Source organism: Manis pentadactyla, chromosome 7 (genome assembly GCF_030020395.1).
Source record: "Manis pentadactyla isolate mManPen7 chromosome 7, mManPen7.hap1, whole genome shotgun sequence".
Lineage (NCBI taxonomy): Eukaryota > Metazoa > Chordata > Mammalia > Pholidota > Manidae > Manis > Manis pentadactyla.
In genome coordinates this window covers 116,478,340-116,498,011 of record NC_080025.1, presented here as the reverse complement: position 1 = coordinate 116,498,011, position 19,672 = coordinate 116,478,340, and the positions used below count along the sequence as shown (strand labels likewise).

Sequence of the window (19,672 nt, the reverse complement as noted above, 5' to 3'; positions counted from 1 at the left end):
TTCTTTGAAACTATAAAGAACATCTTAAAAAGCGAAACACCTGCTTTAGTATTAGAGGTTGACATTTTTCTAGATTAACTGACAAGAAAATATATGCCAATATCAGCAACTACTCTTCACATACTCACTTTCCAAAAATAATTTTGGACTCTAGTCTGGCCTCATGGTACAGTATCCAAGTACATGTGATTTATATTGTTTTACTTTCTTATTAAAAAATTGAAAACAGAAATATCAGTTTATTTAGGACTAGCAAGAGACTTCATTTCATGAAGATGAAGTATGGTGGGTTTGTGAACAAGCTATTCCATACTATTCACCAAATGATAGGAAAATTTGTAGAGAACCTCTTGACATACTGGGAAAGTGAAACAGTCAATAACCGATCTCACAATTCTTCACAAATACATTTCTGAATAAGCAATAACTCATGTATTTTTGTCTATTATGAGTCTTTAGGAAGGGAAAGTAGTTTTAAAAAAAGATTCTTCATTGATCAGTTTGATATGTAATGTAATAAAAGCAATGAACACATGTTACAGATTTTTAGAAAGTTTATTATGGATATTGGGATAGTCTCCTCATCACCTGCCTGTCTCCTATTCCCCAAGTAAAAGAAGCAGCATGCTTGTACATGAAACCTGGGTCCACTTGGTATTAAACTTAAATCTTTGAAATAAAAGTTAATGGCAAATCTCAATAAAAGTTCATTTTAAAAGTAATCAGTGCTGTCCAGAAATAAGGAAATTATATGCATCACTTGTTAGAAGTTAATAAATTTCATTATATCACTATGTATATATATTTTGGCTTAAAAGTTGCTAACAGTTATTTGAAAAGATAGAAGCTCGTGGTTTATTTAGATACTTCGTTAATCAAATTCTTTGGGCCAATCAACATATTCAAGTATTTTTTAAAAACACTTAAAATGTAAGGTATTACTATAAAGTCAGGAGACTGATTGACCTTTTAAACTAACATGATACAACCTACACAGTCAAATGAGTGGTACTGTTGTAAGGTAACGATCCTGAGAGTCTTTAAAGGATGCTACAATGGCATAAGGCACTTAAAAAAATTCTCTTCTGTAGGATATGAGCTTCATGACATAATCATCATTCATTAATTTGCTTCAATTCCCCAGTAGTATTCCAGTTTAATCATCCTTTGTATATATCAGTTGTAGTAATTTGGAAAAGTAAAATTAATCTTCATTCAATGAAGATTTGTTATCTAAGAAGATTATTTAAAGGAATGTGAATTCAGGTTCTGATAGTATTTCTGAAATTTGAGTATTTATATACTTTTAAGATGTGTAAATTGTAACCACTTACATTATAGACAACTTTTGTATATGTCTATCATTTTGGAATAATGAGATTTTTAAAACAACAGTGACATAACACTGAAATAGGACTCTGACACTCAAAAATGATAAGAATACCTTACTTTGTAACAAAACCCATATTAGACAACATCTTGAAAGTTTGTATTTGTTAGTTTTCAATTTATATATATAGCTCAGTTGCATGGACTCAGCAAATTTACAACTCTCCTGTAAGTCTCTCTCTCTATGAATCATTGTAGTTGAAATGACACATAAATGTCAGAAACAGCTTTTGTTATAAAATGTTATTAAATAGCACCAATTATGCAAAGGTAAAATGAAATATTAATAGGAATGCAGAATACAGGTTTAATTTCTAACTACACGAGAAAAAACATCTCCCAGAGGAAAAACCAATTAGATTTGGATATTCTAAGGTCACAGCCAGATAAGCATCAGTCATAAAACATTTCAGGATATTGTTTAGAAAAGTTAGAAAGAAAAGCCTGTATAATACTCTTTTACATTCTAATCCCAAAGAAGATATATATGTTTACAAGATCAAGACAGTGCAGTCTCACCAATGAAGTTCTTCATAGGAGATACCTCTACTCATTCTACATATTAGTTCAACAAAATAACAAATATAATAAAAATGATTGAATGCAATCTGATTAGAGCAACATTTACATTAAGTACAAAATATACAGGAAAATGAAATATCTTATTAAATAGGCCCATAGGTTAACAATACCTTATTTAAAGGAACAGGTTTTCATGAATCTATTTTCACATTTATTTGTATTATTATATGTGATAGCCCCTATTACCACTGTATGCTTATTACTGTAATTTTTAGGATCTCTGTATACCTTATCTCTAAGTAGTCCCATGACTTTATCTGCAAAGGTAGTTTTAAAAGTATTATTTCCAGAGTAAAACAAGAAGAAATCACATACTTTTATGAACATTTGTGCACAAAACTATTGTAGCATTTGGAAGAAATGTCCATTGATTATTATAAATTCATTGTTATAAAATATATAGTTTTGTACTAAAGCAAAACTGTCTGCCTTTAAAATTAAGTGTTGCCAACCTACTGTGTAATTCTGGTTATAAAGTCAGACATGAAATCCCTGACTATTAATCAGAAAAGCATTATTTAAAAAGATTTGCCAATAAGCATTTCTAAATAGTTTAATAGTTTTCTTAATTAGAACAGTTGGGAAACGAACAGAACAGTAGTACTTTTACCTTATAACAACAAAGAAATATTAAAGTATCCAAATCTCCAGACTTGGGGTCCAAGTGTTCAGTCGTGGTTCAGTTGCAAGCTGATAGAAGAGAAGCTGCGTCCAATGCTCATACACAACGGGGCAATGACAACATCTGTCATGCTCTTCCATATTGTCTGCACTGAAGGCAGGACCATTAGGCAGGTCTTTACAAAAGGCATTAAAATCCTGGAATTGAGGAAGAGAGTTGTGTAAGGATTATTGGTGTTACTAAATAAGGCCACTGACTTTTGCATGTGCATGAAAAGATATAATAATGGTCTAATTCACCTAAATTTGGTTGAACTTTGAAAAAATAAATCGAGACCCACATAGTGGTAAGATATAAAGAAGATATGTAGCTTAAAAAAATAAGTAGGCATGTAGATAATAAACACTAATATTCTATTGGTGGCATGCTATCTGAAATAGTAAAATGAAAAATAAACAGCAAATTTATCTACCTGATCTCTGCTGTTAAACATTAACCTGCCTAATTTTTCATATTTACCTGAGGTTCTGCTTCCTGAGTCTTTCTTGTTGCCTCAATCCATTTCCCTCCCCCTTGGGTCAGACAGGGTTGGATACACAGTGTTCATGCTTCTTGAATTATTGAAACAAACTTCTTATTCTCAAATTTGCCAAAAGGTGTCATGAAGAGATGCTTATATTTGTGTGTTTCCTACTACAATGGAAGCTCTTTTAAGTGAGGATATCCTTGACCTTTAGTGAATGTTTGAGCTGAAGTGAACTTAGCATTCTGTTATACTTTATATTATTAATTTTTCACAGTAATTATATACAGTGAAAAGGGCTATGTGGTATAGTTTAAAAAGCCTGGCAATTATATCAGAACCCTTAGACAAGAAACATGAGACTATCTTGAAATTATTTTTTCCATATGCCTTTCCTTAAGGTAACTGCATCTTCTCATATGGAGGATTAATTTTCTGTGCAATCCTTTGAGTAATGTTCTCTGTTGTAGTAGTGCTCTTTGAGCACAATAGTATTTGTGAATTCTCAGGCATTGCTGATAGCCTTAATGGAAATTTTATTATTACCTGGGTGGACCCCAATGAAGTAAAATTGATTTACTTGGTTTTCTTTATTAAAATGTCACTTAAATAAAGCTTTGTTGTTCACTTAGCCCAAAGTGAAAGGAAAATCAGTTAACTGATTGACTGAGACATTTTTAGGATACTGAATTATTCATATTGGCTACACAGATTATACTTATCTTGTGTTTTGTTTCAAGTGCTGAAGACCTAAATTTTTTAAGAAAATTAATTACTGGGTGTTTCACAGCTAAACAGTTGAATAGAAACCCAAATTATGGCAACTTTAGACTTCTTATCCTATTATGTTTCTCACTTGATGTGTGGACTCGGGCATATCACTACAAATTAAAGTAACACCAGGAAATTTTGCAAATTGGCTATCAGTATAACGCTATGTGTCCTTGAAATGTTTACATGAGCCATCACAGTGAATAATAAAAAGAACTATTTTGAAGTCAGAATATATAATGAAAACACTTATAACAAAATCATCTCAAATTGATGTACTACACGACTAAAGTTTAGATCAGAAAGCTTCCTAACCAAATCTAATTCAATCAGAATATAATACACCTTCTACTCTTACTTAGGATAAGAAATGTTCTATCTCCATAACTTCTTAGATCTCTATGTCCTTAAAGGGAATTAGCACAGGACACAAGTGGATCTTTCCAGTTTGGCAAAGCATAGGTGCCCACATTATTTGAGGACTTAAGTTCCTAGAATATGGTGAAGTCATTTTAATTTTAAGTTGTTCTTGCACTTTGGATCCTAGTGATCCTCTGATATCAAACAAATTGGATTCTCAACATCCTGAATAGTTTCCCTTCTGAAACCCTAGGTAGTTTGAAGTGACCCAAAACTTAATTGAGGCTCAATGTGACCAACCAAACACTTCTTAAATAAATATTATAACTCATGGACTTATATATTCCTCTACTGGAAAACTGAGCCCTTAGGGCAGAGATTTTAACTTTGTATTAACTATAGTGTCATACAGATTGTACTATCATAGCAATTTACTATATTAAAAGCATCTTCTAGAAATGAGGTTTCTACTACTGCATTTCCATCAGTAAGACCATCTATTTGAATTGCATCCCAGCAAAAATTAGTGATAAGGGAGCTCAGGCACCTTTCTTTGGTATGATCCCCTTATGGTTGCCAGCAGAGGCTATCAGTGGTATGGAATCAAGCATATTCACTGATCTCTAATGACCTGTACTTCTAGCATAGGATCCAACATCACCAGACTGAATTCTGGGTGGTTGTGTTCTTATTTGTTTGTTTAAGGAATCTAAATTCAGATCTCTTGTGATGATATGATGTGGTTCGAATATCTATCACTGCATATTTTCAGAGTTTTGGTCACCAACTACTTGATAAAACAATAAACAACCCCTCTAACAAAAAGAACAAAGAAAGAACAGAAGGAAGAGGCTTATTACTCAAATAGGTTTGCTCCTCTATAAAGGTTCTCCTTGATCCAGTCTTATCATGTAGTAGGAATGTAATCCATTAATAATAAATCTATTTCATCAAGGTATAAACTAAGTTAAGCATTTTGTTTGAAGTTACTCCTCTACTTGTAATCACAGCTGCCATTTGACAAATGTATAATGGTTAAATATTAATGTCCCACATGAATGTAATTTGGAAACATGCTGAAGTTAAATCATACCTTTTATGTGGCTGAGAAAGCAGTGGCTTGGTGATCCACCATTGGCAGCATTACACAAAAAATCCCTTCTGTTCTCAGGAGAGCCAGGTGGAAAGAACATCATTGGTTTTACTTATATAATTTCCACTATTTAGTAAATGAAAACCTTTTTGTTTTCAATTCTTCCACAAGCACTTGAGGAAAGCCTAGCTTTGTTGACTATAAATATGGCACTCTGTATTTCTAAATAGCTTCATAGCCAACATTTCATAATATGCTATGTGGTCACTCAGGTTTTTCATTTTTTTGAAAGTGAAACTGACACAGAGGTTAGATAATTAGTTTTAGTTGATTAGGAATAAAAAATCTTATGTGCTTAGGTCTCTTTTAAAAAAATTCATGTGGTAATGTCAGAATATGAGCTAACTGGCCTTTGTGGGTCTATTCCTATATATATAAAGGCAAAGATTTTCATTTTTTTGGCAGTCTTTAGGCACTTCCAACATAGTTTAGTTGTTCACAATTTTTAGTGATCAAATTACATTGGTGTTCTTGGTTTGTTCTTTAGTTATTTAGTGAATTTTTATTCTTTAAGAGCCTATTTAGACACTTCTCTCTCTACAAAGTCTTCCCTGTGGCTCTTCCCTCCTTGAGAGATTTAACTGAGTTTCCCTCGGCATCTATTTCTATACCTAGCCAACTGCCCTGATGTGCTGTAACCTGAAGACAGATCCTACATCTTATTCATCCTGGGCCCAGTGCCCAGCATCAACTAAGCACTCAATAAATTTTCTTGGTTGAACTAATAGGCTAGCTAACTGATGAAATAAATTGATTCACAAGGTAGAGGGGAGTGGAGAATAATTTCCTTACTTCTAACGATGGACACAGCATGTTTTAGGGTGTGGCAATACCATACAAAGTGATTACAACACAGAGGCATCTAGGGTTATACGTTTCACCAGGACTGCCCTAAAGCACAAGCTTGACAACTTGTGATACTGGGGATGATCTGAATGATCTCAGAATAAAGTGGGTATCTTTTAAAACAGCAACAAAACTTCTTGGTAAAACATGCCATTTTCCTTAAAAATTTTTTTAATGCTTAAACATGCCCTCTGAGGTTTGATAATACATTTTGAGTTTGAGTACGGTTACTCAAAACATCCTATCAGTGTCCAGTAGGTTTCCTTCCATATTTACTTTCCCTTTAACTTGATGCCATTCCCAATGGTGCCTCATAGGTGGAAACAGTACTTTGGAGGCATTCTCATTCCATCATCCTGCAGCTTGAATTTTTTCATTCATTTGTGCTGGGGCCCCTCACTTTAACTACACACAGCTCACATCTCTGATCCCAACCTTGCCTTCTGTAGGTGGCAGGATTGGAGCAGCACCTCCATAGTACTGCTTAACTACATCCCTGTCTAATTATAAGCCTGGCCCAGAACCACAGGCACAAGTCCTAACAAGGCCCTATGAGAGAACAGCCTGTGGCAGGAAGTGTGGCCTCCAGGTCTCCACCTCCACAAGTCAGCTGGGCCTTACTTAGCATGAAGGAAAATCACACCTCAGGACAGAGGAACATTACTTCTTTTATGTAAACTCCTCTCTCAACCTATGATTCTTAAGAAAGCACACTGCTCTTCAGGGCCTCCCATACTAGCTAATGCTTCAGCAAGTATGTGCATACCTCCTTCTATAAGCTGGCCTAGGAAAAAGGGAGGGCAGAAGACAGGTGGCAAAGAACATTCCTACGTTTCAGAAAGCCGGTCCGCCCCGGTGTGCCCCCTCTCACCAGATATGCAGACAGCTGAGGGTGGCAAAGAGAATCCCCGCAGCGAAGGCCAGAGGGATGGCCAGGAACACTGTCAGGAACTTGTAGATCACGTATTTGCTGATTTCAAAGAGGGCATGGCTGCAAATCCACACTTTGTCAAAGGAGTGCGAGGACACGGGCTCTGCGATCACATCCTCGAAGCCCACCTGCGGGGGACAAGGCGTGGGATCCCGAGCTGTCCATAGTACTGCTTAACCAGGTCCTACATCCCTGTCTAATTATGAGCCTGGGATCCGAGCTGTCCCCGAGCCAGCTGCCCCGGTAACCCGGCGCGCTCGGGGCGGGGGAAGAGAGAAGGGAAGACGGCTGGGGTGCCCCACCTTCCTTTGGGGTCAGGGTTTGGCTAGGAATCCCTGGCTACGCCGGTGGCTCCGCGGCGGGTGGATTCCGGATCTCGGACCCCGCGGGGTGACCCAGTGGCGAAGGGAGGGTTCGGGTCCTGGATGGGAGAAGGCGACTGGCACCCCCTGGCCATGGCTTGGGCTTGGGCCCGCCCCAAGCTTCACCTTGAGATGCGAGTTGAGCCGGTGGGGATCCCGATCCGAGCCCGAGTCCGCGAACTTCTCGGGGTCGCCGTAGTCGACGCCGCTGTGGCGGCTGTAGGAGTCGTCGTCCATGAAGAGCTGGACGTCTGCCTTCTCGGTCTCCAGTCCCATGGCGGCGCTCGGTGAGCGGCGGCTGCAGCCCGGCTGGCGCGGCGCGGCGCGGGGCCCGCGCGGCCTCCCCTTCCCGTCGCGCCGGCCCCGCCCTGCCTCGCCTCGCCCCACGCTGCCGGGGCGGCCGTCTCTCCGAGCTGCCGGCTCCTGCGCGCCGCCGCGACCCGACCGAGCCCCGCCCCGCGGCCAGGCCTGGAGGGCGGGGGCCGGACGCAGCCGGCGGAGGGGCTCCCGCCTCTCCTCCCAGGCGGGTACCATCCTGCTCCCGGGCCGGGCGCGCAGGAAGTCGTCCCGAGCCAGGCACATCCCGGCCCCTCCCGGGTGGACCAAGCGTGCCGCGGGAACGAGGCCCCGCATTCACCCGGCAGAGGGGCAGGAGGACCTCTGGAGTCACGTCACTGGACGTCTTGAACTGCGATGCTTAAGAACTGGCAGGTTGTCCAGGATCGATGGACTTAGTGGAGGGAGGCAGCTAGGTGGTTAGGAAGGCGCCACAGAATCAGAAGTTCTGTCATCACCTGGCTCTACCAGGTACCGTGTGTGCTCGAACCTCAGCTGCCCTCTTGTAAAATGGGAGCGATGGTACCAGCTTCAGAGTTGTCGTGTGAGAATTAAATGAGTTAATTCACGTAACACTCTTACATGGTCCCTATCACACACATTGAGCTTCCAATCAACGTGTTGCTGTGGCAGTGTGAGATCAGGAGTGCTGGGGAACCTAGCAAGCACAGCTCTTCAGCTATCCCAGCGCTACAGAATGTGTGAGCCTGCTGGAGGCGTGCTGAGTATATGCAACTGGGTTACTTAGCTCCCTCCGCCTTCAGACCCAGAGAAGAAGTCTGTTTTCTTTTTCCTTCTAAATTAAAACTCTTAATTTTCCCTTCAATCAAACGTTATTTCAGAATTTCAGGTACCTCTAAGGTGTGTTCACATCTGCAACTACCTTGCAGGGACCATGTAACAAACCTTAGCATAAAGTCACACTGCAATAGATAAACCAGCCTGCTGACTACTCACTCAAAAGCTTTCAGAATGGAGGAGTTTGCATGTTCTTAAAGGGTTTAAGATCTGGTTGACTTAAGTGTGTTTGGGGAGTAAAGACAGTGAAAATTTGCTAGAAGCAAAATAATGGGTCCTAGACTTGAGGGGGAGCCTGCAGCTTGCTCAGAGCCTAAGACATAGTAGAAACACAGCAAGTACTGCTGAATACAGTGCATTTGGAACTCACTGCCCATATCAAATTCCCTTATGTGAACTGGATTTGAACAATTGCTTCTTCTGAAAGAAAAGGACTACTTTAGAAAAAAATAAAAAGTTTTTAAAGAATCAGGATCTGAATTGGAAAAATATTTTGGAGCCAAAACTCAGCATTATTTCAAATAATTAAATACTAAGTTCACCTGCTACTGTTGCACATGGATGGCAGTGCTGTAGTATGGTAGAGTGTTAGGAGGTTCAACCGCAAGTGCATAGTGCCTTTCCCCTCCCAGGGGTGGTCCTGCATGCCCACTGCCCCCTTTCTTACTTTTCTTCCCCAATTTTATTTATGTTCAGTTAATTCTGAAGTGATGACTTAGACATTCTGCTTACTGTTTTTTTCTGCACTTCTCTATCTCCTGCATTCACCAAGCAGACTGACTTTGAGCGTTGGGACTCTGCTAGAGTTGTTGCCCAACAGCTGTGTATCAGTGTGAATAGGAGACATTGATCCTTAAGGAAATTTTACCAGGAAATGGAAAATAAGTGAGTTTACAGCAAAATAACATTTTGTAAAAAATGAATTTTCTTTAAAATTGTAGTCCCAGATTTCAAGATGCTTCCTTTGAAGAATAGCCATTCCTACGTTGCTAGAGTAGGTTTAAGCAGTGGCTAAAAATCTGGTATTAGAGCTTTCCTCTTTATCATTCTTAAGGATTAGTAAGAGATTTGCAATAGTTATCACAAGCAGTTGACTCATTTTTCAGGCAGGGTGCTAGCAGGCCAAAAAGAAGGAGAAATTAACATGGGACAACTTAGGTTATAGGTTCATATATAAAGTGATAGGTAGTTTAAAAAAGTGCCTCTAAAACCTAAGTTAAAAGAAACCTATCTAGGTTTGTTGTATCTAGCATAGAGCTTTAGAAAGGAGGATTCATTTGTTCATTCAGTGACAAATTGTTACTGAACACCAGCTCCCAACTCCATTGGTTGAGTCTATGTGTGTGGTTCTTATTTTGATGAGAATTTTGAATCCTGTCCATTTCACTATTTTACTACATAAGATTTTTGAGAGGAACAATAAAAATGATTTTGCTTATTCTTTTAGTAAATGCTTAGAAATCTTAGCTACTGTTAGTTCTTAAGGAATTTAAACCAGAGTGATTACCGCAGCAAATGATATCCTATTCTTATCAGGAAAGGGAGAAGAGAGGAGGTGGGTTGGAATTAAATGGCTGAGCACAGTCAAGTATCTCCCAGACCACAGGTTTGCTCTCCAATAATAGCTTAAAAAATTTTTTTTAAATTGCCCTATAGCCAAGGGAACTCAAAAGTTTTGTAATAAATCTATACTGGTACATTCATCTTCTGACTATTATCATAGTTTCTGACAAAAGGGCTGATTTTCAAATGCTATATTAATATATTTCAAAAATAGCAAACTTGATAATAGATTAGGATTTGTGAGTAGGATAATTTGTAACTATTTTGTTTCTCACTTTTATCAGCAGTCTAAAAAGTTTTTTTTTCCTGGTTTATTGAAAACTGTATGTGAATGCTTTTATGAATAAAAATATATAATCTTTTCCTTTCAGTTTTTTTTTCACATCACAAATGTGTTAATTTTTTCCCTGTAAGAATTTATATACAACTTTAGGCAGGGTCTTTTTTTTAAACTGCCTTTGTGCAAATTGGTTATTAAAAATAATGACTTCTTGATTTCACCATTATTGTTTAATAATATTTAGAGCATTTGGATTAGACCAGGATTTCTCAACCTAAAAACTATTGACATTTTGGGCCAGATCATTCTTTGCTGTGAGAGGCTGTTTACATCCCTGGCCTCTATCCATCCACAATAGCACTCCCCAGTGTTGATAACCAAAAATGTTTCCAGCCATTGCCAAATCCCCCTGTGGGCCCAAATCACCTTTTCCCTCCTTTCCTGGGCTAAGACCCATTGGATAAGACATTGTTGAAACGTTCATGTGAACAGAGAAATGTAATCTCTAGTTGTCCATTACAAACCCATGCTTAAGATAAATCTCAGAATTGTAATACCAATTTGTCAGAAACTCCAGGAATTTTTAAAATTAAACTTGAAGATATTTGTTTGGCCTTCAATATTTTCAGAAGAACCCATTATCATTAATTAATTGCAAAATTTCAATACAATGCAGGTAATATTTGAGGGATACAGCTATCAAATGGAGACCAACAAGAAGCAACTGCCAGGGCTTGTCTACCATGCAGCCCCCTACAATTTCCTCACAAAGGGAGGACTGTTTGAATAAATACAAGTGGAAAAATGGAGATTTAGGACTTCTGGTTCCATCTTAGGGCTGCAAAATTTAATCAATTTTGATACTCTTCAGCAATTCAATAGCTTTTACAAGTTTTAGGTGACCTTAACTGAGAAGTCCATGGATTTAGTAGAAGAACCGGGTAGTTGCTTACGAAGTCCTTTAAGCATCCCTTCCCAGGCTTGCTTACTGTCAGCAGGGACAAACCTGAGAAATGTGGGAAGACCTGGTGTCCTGGAAGAGCCATTCACTCTGTGGATGGTAGGCTCTGCATAAAACCTTCCTGGTATGACTCCCCATCTCCTACTCCTCCTTCATCAGTGTATCTTTTCATCTTCTCCCCACTCCATCTCCACCCTTCAGTTATCCCCTCCCCAGTGCCCCGGAGAGCCTCCCACAAAAAAGTTTCTGGTATGACTCCCCATCTCCTACTCCTCCTTCATCAGTGTATCTTTTCATCTTCTCCCCACTCCATCTCCACCCTTCAGTTATCCCCTCCCCAGTGCCCCGGAGAGCCTCCCACAAAAAAGTTTAAAGGATCAGATTTAAAAAATGTCTCTGTTAAAGTTATTCAGTAATCAACTTTTGTGGAGTGGTACCAGATACTTACATGGCATTTCATGAAATCTTGTTCTGTTTTTCCCCTTACCTATCAGTTGTCTTTTTGTACACATTCTGGATAAAATTAGCCTTGTACCAGTGAACCAGGAAATTTTTAGTTTAATATTAAGGCACAGTAGCTTGTTTGTAAGTGATGCCAACTTAATCTTTTGGCAATTTCAAATAGCTCCTCCCCTGGCTAAAAATCCCTTTTTATACACAAGAATTTCCAGAATTAACTTTTGTTTGGGAAAACTTGGCTATTAGAAATAGACAGAGAAGGTGGTATACTCTTGAAAAGTCTATATTTATGATTAGAACTGCTAGGATAGGTCATTCCATTCTCATTCAAAACAATATATAACAATTAATTTAAGATTTATTTTATCCTGCTTTTCATAAGTAAAGGACATTCCTGTTTGTTCTTTTGAGTATCCCATTGATTTTTGCAATACTGTATATATAAATAAGACATCTCCATAGGACTTTGATATTTTATCTTTCCAGAACATGAAATAGGCACTAACTAAATTTTGATGAGTACTAACTTTCAGGTTAAACTCTTAAGTACAACTTCTTCTGCATTAGAATGGGAACGTATTTCTGCAAAGCTACAGTTACGTGTTTTCCAAATACCAACTGAATTGTGCACAACAAGATTACTAGTTACTTAAACAACAGATCTAGAGTTTGTTTTTTTTGACTTGAAGTGTAATTTGGACAAAAAAATTAGTATAGCTCAATCTGAAGCCTTTTTTCTCTGGTAGTTCTTCTTTTCACAAATGTTGTTCTAAGTTCATTTAGAGTAAATGCCAATTAAAAAAGATAACATCGCTAATTTGTATTAGCCAAGAGAAAAAAGGATGGGAAGTTTTGTTTTGTTCTTATAAACTTTTATCTTACTGCATATTTCCAATAGAAGAATAAAGATAAAAACACAGAATGCTTTCCACTTGGTTTTTGTAAATGACTATTTTGGTGTCTGCTAGGTGACCTTCAATGCTTGAGGGAGTTATCTTGGAGTTAAGAGCAACGGGAACCCACCTGCATGGAGCAGATGGAATACTGGGACGGCACCCAGGGGCTGGGCAGAGAATTTTTAGATTGTGTTTTCCTATCAATAAATATCTGGGAAGAATTTGGTTTCCAGAAAGTTTACTGAAAGGACTTTTGTTTCTGTTTCATGGTTACACGAACCTGTAAAGCATATTTCTACACTACTGAAAGACATAAAATAAATTAGACAGTTTAGGTGTCTTTATCCACTCTTTCTGAGTAACTGAAGCCCAGTTAGGCCCTGTTTGCCAACTGTTATTAACTTCTTATTATTAATAACAGTGCCAAACTGCTTATTAACTTCTAGGTTCATTGTTTAGAACAGTAAGAGGACTGAACCTAAAGGTAGATATTACAGCTATTAAAGAATATTAAATTTAAATACATCATAAATGGGACTATTGACATTCTTGTGTGTCTGAATAAGGTAATTCTTCTCTAGTTAAGCAATTGGGATATGAGTAAAAGTTTGATTTCAAAAGTAATTTTAGATGTTTGCATTAAGAAAAAAAGGAATCCTTTACAGCATTCAGAACATTCTCATGCTGACCTCAAGGGAAACAACAAACTTCACATTAAAATATGCTGTTTCCTATAACATCTGTATTTATGTCACCATCTTACTTTTAGGAAATGATAACAATTATTTACCAAATAGAATGACTATTTTCCCCTTAAGTGAATGAATATAAAATTCTGCTTGTCACTTATTATCAACCTATATACATTCACATTAATTATACATTTTACTAACAAATATGCTTTTTTCCTTTCTAAAAATTATTGTGGTTGTTGGATGCTCTTGGATAAACAAGTCACGGAAAATAAACTTAGATAGTAAAACATTCTGGTCCTGAAAAACTGCATGCTGCTTTATTTGGAAATAGTAGACTTTGCAGAATGTTGCTGTAAAGGGCATGCTACTCAAATTACTTGATTCTGAAGACTCTTAGTATGAAAGCATTTTCTGAAGTAGTGGAACATAAATAGCTAAATGTTTGGGCCAAAAAATAGAGTTCTTATTTTATCACTTTGGAAGAGCCTATTCAATTTTACCATGTATGTATTGCGAGCCTTTTTCACTAAAAAAGAAAAAAAGCATAATAGAAGAAGAGAGAGGTGGTGAATGACTGTTAAGCTTAAATTTATAATTTTAGGATGCCAATTATCTATCAGAGTTGGACTGTCCTTTAGAAACAGAATAAAATGCAGGTAAGTTTCTTTTAGGTGTAGGGAGATATTTTAGGATGTTAAACCCTACATGTTTAGAAGCCCACACTCCTGCCATGGAATCTTATTTTCCTTTAAGTTTCTTCAGTGTTTTCTTGTTTGTTTGCTTTTTTCCTGCCAGAGAAAGTGTTTCCTTGATAGAACTATTTCCCTTTTCCTCCTCTTCTTTCTTTCCTCTTTCTTGCTTTCTTGCTCTCTTCCTTTCCAAAATATTATTTTTCCCAGTCACAGTCTTGCTCATTGACAATATCTCAGGGATGGGAAGAACTTTGGAGGTTCTAGACCAATTATCACCCATCACTGAATCTTCCTTGGTGGCCTTACAGGCTCTGTTTGAATATTTAGCAATGGGGAATTTATAAAGCAACCCAAATATGGTTGTTATAAAATTCTTCAGCATTTGTGCCAAAATCATCTATCTATCTGAAATTCTCCCTGTCATTTATCTATTTATCAATCATCTACCTTCTACAGTTTTTAAAAAGTATGAAATGTCAGCCCTTGAAGTGTTGAAAGTATTTTTTAAACACTAACCCCTGCTCTCACTGAATTCCTATTCAAGTCAAACAGATTCGTTTCCTTCAGTGGTTCTTCACATGTCACTGTTTCTAGGTGCTTCTTATAATTTTCTTTTTCTCTAAGTCTGTTCCAGATATCAAAAATCACACTTAAAGAGAAGGGACTAGCAGCTACCAAAGGGGAGGATGGGTGGGGAGGGAGAAGGGGATTAAGGGGCACTATAATTAGCAATCAAAATATAGGTAGGTCACAGGGAAGACAGTACAGCACAGAGAAGACAATTAATGACTCTATAGCATCTGCCTACACTGATAGACAGTGACTGCAATAGGGAGTGAGGACTTGATTATGTGGGTAAATGTTAAAACTACAATGTTGTTCATGTGAAACCATCATAAGATTGTATATCAATGATACTTTAATTTAAAAAATATCACACTTGAAGTATAACCCTTAGTCTGGGGTCTGAGCAGTACAGGGTAAAGCAAGAATGCTACATTACCTTCTTTGTATTGTCTCCACACCATTTGATCCTTTGGCTGCTCTATCCTAGTGCCAATTCAAATTAATCCTATTGTATATGAAAAACTCTGTAAGTCTTCTGTACTCATTTGTAATTTGGTTAGGTCAATCTGCTAGTAAGAACAAATTGATAATTTGAATCTGAGAGGATGATTATATTATTCCTACTAAATTTTATTATGCTTTGATTTTTTTTCTCATTTTTGACAGTTTTCAGAGTGTTATTTTACTGTTAACCTGCAATTTTGTTTATACATTTATCCATAGTCACTGATAATATTTTGAATAAGGGATGAGAACTGAATTATAAAGCATTCCAATTAATGGCTATAAATCCCATCTGTGTGATGGCAATGTAAAGCCTGTTTCTAAGCTTCAAAATTGTATCTCCTGCTGGCAACTTTGACATCTCAAAATTCCTATGTCCAAACAACTAGCTCTTCATTTCTACCACCAAGTCTGAACCTCTGATCATACTTATCACACAATTGTCCTTGGAGTCAATCCTCCATTACCCTCATTGCTTCCTATGCATCAAGCCTGTTAGTTCTGTCTACAAAACCAGTGCTTTCACCTTCCTTTTTCATTTCCCTTCCCCGGTCTAAGATCACATCTCACCTGAACCATCTCAATAGACTCCGTGTTTGATCTGCTTCTGCTTCTCTCCCAGAAATTACTGTCACACAACAGCCAAAGGATCTTTTAGAATGCACAATTTAATGAATATTCTTGTTAAAATGTTTATATATATACATGTCAAAGTGACCAAATCATAAGTATACAGCTCAACAAGTTATCACAAGGAAAACACACCCTATAATCTCTACCCATATCAAGAAACAGAACATTACCAGATGTCAGATGTCTGTCTCATGCCATTCTCTGTACACCCTCATCTCTCCCCAGAAGTAACCATGATCTTGAGGTTTAACATGGTACATTGGACTGGCCTGTTTTAAATTTTTCATAAAGGGCATCACACTCAATACTCTTTTATAAAAAGTCCAATTCATTTCATTAAATATGACTGTGGGATACATCCATGTTGTATAGAGGAGTAGTTCTTTAATATCATTTCATATGATTTCATTGCTGTCTGGCATTTCATTGTATGACTAAGACACAATTTATCCATTCTAAAGTTGATGGGTATGTTGGGTTGTTTCCTGTTAGGAGCTGCTGTGAATAATACTGCTATGAACGTTTCTGAATATATTTTTTGGTGAAGACATAAGCACATTTCTGTTAGGTTTATTTTGAGAGATGATTCACAGAGTTAAAGGGTAAATATGTGTTCAAATATAGTAGATACTTCCATTTTATAAAATAATTCTACTAATTTACACTCCCACCAGCAGTGAATGAGACTTCCAGTTACTCTACATCCTTACCATGAATTTAGATGGTTCAACAATATAAGAAATTATTAAGGTTGACACATCCTTGCTGTTGTTTTTAAATAGATGGGTAGATGAAAAGCAAAATCAAGTACTGGTTTGAGATCGATATTCTTTCCAAGGGGTAGATCACTGGAAAACATACACTCAAAGGAACACAGAATGGCCAACATAATCAATCCAGCTAAAATGTCCTTTTGGGGAATGGAAAATGCATTCTTATTCAGTCTATTTACTGTGGGCAGGGGAAAATAGCAAGTGTTAGAGGAGACATTTTGCTTTTACAAACTGTCTTTTAAAATATCTTGTTAAGAGTGAGTGGATTGTTTTTTTCTTCGTATGTTGATGCATTCAGTTGCACAATACTTCATTTACATACCATGACATCTCTATTTCCCTTATGTTTATTGTCTCTTCAGTCTAATTTCTCATCTGGCTTTATCTTCTCCAGACATATCTTCTCCAGCAAAATAATACATTTTCTTTTAGCTTATGTATACAACTTTTGGAAAGTTTATACATTTTTAGCATATTTTAAAAATCTATGATTTTGATGTCTAGTGATAGACAGTTGATCTAATTCCTTAAAGATTTAGATTAATCTTCCTGGTGTAAAGCCATTGTTAGCATTTCAAGTCCAAACCAAAATGTTTCTGAGAGTGAGAGGACGGCTTTGTCGAGAATTTAATCAGGACAACCAGCATAGAAAGAGACCTTTCTGGGAAAATTGGGACCTATTATCATTGAGCTTGACAACAGTCTTCAGATCATCTTCCCCCATTTCCAGGGCTAAGGAAGGTGGACAGTGTAACTTGGCCTTAAGGGGATCAGAGTTGTTCAGAAGATTGAGGAAAGACTTCCTCCCCAAAAGTATCATGTAGTAGGAAAAACATGACTTCAGAGTTAAGTTTTAATTCTTGTTCTAAAAATTACTAGCTGTGTAGCTTTCTTTGTTATTCACCCTCTCTTTTATCCTTGGGTACTTCATTATAAAATGGTAATGAAATAATGAAACAAAACGCCTAAGGAAATATTTAACTCTGCCATTACAAAAAAAGATACATTTAAGTCTCCTTCGAGGGTCAATGCTTGCTGGTAAAAGGCAGCCAAATGGAGGGGAGGTGACCTCATTCTGAGTAAGGTCCATATCTTTTACTCAACTCATAATTCTAAATATTGTATGTCTTTTATTACTTTTCTCCAAATAGTTCTACATTTGTTATCAGAACTGTCCATGAGTTAGGTAGGGCAATTGTTATACCCATATTAGAGACAAACTTTGGCTCAGAAAAGTTCATAGATTTGACAAAGTTTCTATATTTACTGAATGTTAGGTCCAGGATATAAATCCATCTCTTGAGTCTTGACCCAGGCCCTTTTCCAATATGTCAAGTTCTTCCTGCTTCTTTTAGGTAAATGGATGGGGAATTAATTAACTCTGGTCCTGAGTCTTGCAATATCACCTTGATTTGAAAGGAGCCTTTAAATAAATACATAAGGTGTATTTGTTTGTATGATTCACTCTGCTTAGTTTTTTTGATTCAAGTGAGATGTTGATCACAGTTTTGGAAGCAGCTAAAGGATAAAACCACTAATCTTCCATTATTTGCAAATGTATTACACCTTTTATGGTTATTCTAAAACAAATGTTCAGTTCTGCAGTTGCTTTTCCCAGAATACTAGAAATGCCTCAGATAGTTTTCCTTAAACCCTCTATCCAGTGAGAGAATTATGCTCTGGGAGGGCTGATATTATATCCAAAACTAAATTAGTAGTTTCATCTATGAAAAAAAGCACATAAATTATTTCAAAGGCAAATGAAAAGTAAATTGTGGGCCAACTATTCTTTAGAATATTCTCCATTGCCTTCTTCAGTTGATAGCATTGGGAAGCTAGAATTAACCTTAAAACATTTGGAACATAATAATCAGGATATTGTTAGCTCTTCAACAACAAGGGAAAGGAGGGGGAAACAGGTGGACAATGTTCCAAGTCAGTTGGAGTGGTTTGTGCCTCTCCAAGGGGGTGGGCTGACCCTGCAAGGGATGAGGCCACCCACATGGCTTCAGGTTTGGCCCAGATAGCTCTGAAGTGCCTCAGAAAACACTGAACTGTAAGAGTTGAAAGAATGCATGTAACTTTTCTCTCTTTGGGAGGATGGTCTAATTGGAAAATGGAATTCACAAGGAAAATACTGACATACTTTTAGGTTTCTTTTTTTAAGAACAGCTTTATTCAGTTTTAATTCACATACCATACACTTTACAAATTTAAAGTGCATAATTTGGTGATTTTTGGCATATTCAGAGTTGTGCAATCATCACCACAATCAATTTTAGAACATTTTCACCATCCCCAAAAGAAACTCTTTACACATTAAAATAGCATCCCTAATCCTTCCACCTCCCCAAGACCAAGACAACCATGAAATTACTTTTTATCTCTATAGATTTGCCTGTTCTTGCCTGTTCATTATATTTCATATAAATGAATTCATACAATATGTGTTTTTTTATGATTGGCTTCTTTCACTTAACATAGTTCCAAGGTTATCCATGTTGCTTCATAAATCAGTATTTTATTCCTTTTGATTGATGAATAATATTCACTTTTAATGTTATTTATCCATCAGTTGATAAGCATTTGGGTTGTTTCCAGTTTATAAGTATAATGAATAATACTGCTTGAACATTTATTTACAAGTTTTTATAGAGACATCTTTTCAATTCTCCTCCATTTATGTCTGTACTGGGTGTTGAACTGTTGGATCAACTCTATGTTTGGTCTTCGAGGAGCTGCCAAACTCCTTGAAGTGGTTTGCACCGTTTTACATTCCCACCAGCAGTGTATGAGGATTCTAGTTTCTCCACATCCTCATCAACACTTTTTATTATTTATCTTTGTGACTATAGTCATCCTAGTAGATGTTAAGTGGTATCTCAGTGTCCTTGTTCTTTTGGATGGCTATAGCAAAATAGTATAGACTTGGGTGGCTTATAAGCAACAAATATTTATTTCTCACAATTCTGGAGG

At 37.2% G+C, this 19,672-nt stretch overlaps 1 protein-coding gene across 2 annotated transcripts; it reads right to left on the bottom strand.

Annotated features, from left to right (window-relative positions):
• Nucleotides 1-536: 536 nt before the first annotated feature.
• On the bottom strand, nt 537-8,045 carry CAV2 (caveolin 2). 2 transcript variants are annotated; one of them, XM_036931544.2, is made up of 3 exons: nt 7,666-7,963; nt 7,118-7,305; nt 537-2,790 (listed from the first exon to the last, which is right to left on the bottom strand). In XM_036931544.2, the coding sequence occupies exons 1-3, from the start codon at nt 7,813-7,815 to the stop codon at nt 2,640-2,642; spliced, it is 489 nt and encodes a 162-aa protein (XP_036787439.2). In that variant the 5' UTR covers nt 7,816-7,963; the 3' UTR covers nt 537-2,639. The 2 variants fall into 2 exon arrangements, with proteins under 2 accessions (XP_036787439.2, XP_036787440.1); XM_036931545.2 differs by lacking the exon at nt 7,118-7,305 and having other exon boundaries at nt 7,666-8,045.
• Between the last annotated feature and the right edge of the window lie 11,627 nt (nt 8,046-19,672).

What these genes read in the sequence shown, in the direction of transcription:
- CAV2 (XM_036931544.2), bottom strand. Translation starts at nt 7,815, where the DNA reads ATGGGACTGGAGACCGAGAAGGCAGACGTCCAGCTCTTCATGGACGAC. An exon ending in GGCTCAACTCGCATCTCAAG is followed by an intron (nt 7,306 to 7,665) that starts GTGAAGCTTGGG and finishes TGTCCCCCGCAG; the next exon opens with GTGGGCTTCGAGGATGTGAT. An exon ending in CTCAGCTGTCTGCATATCTG is followed by an intron (nt 2,791 to 7,117) that starts GTGAGAGGGGGC and finishes CCTCAATTCCAG; the next exon opens with GATTTTAATGCCTTTTGTAA.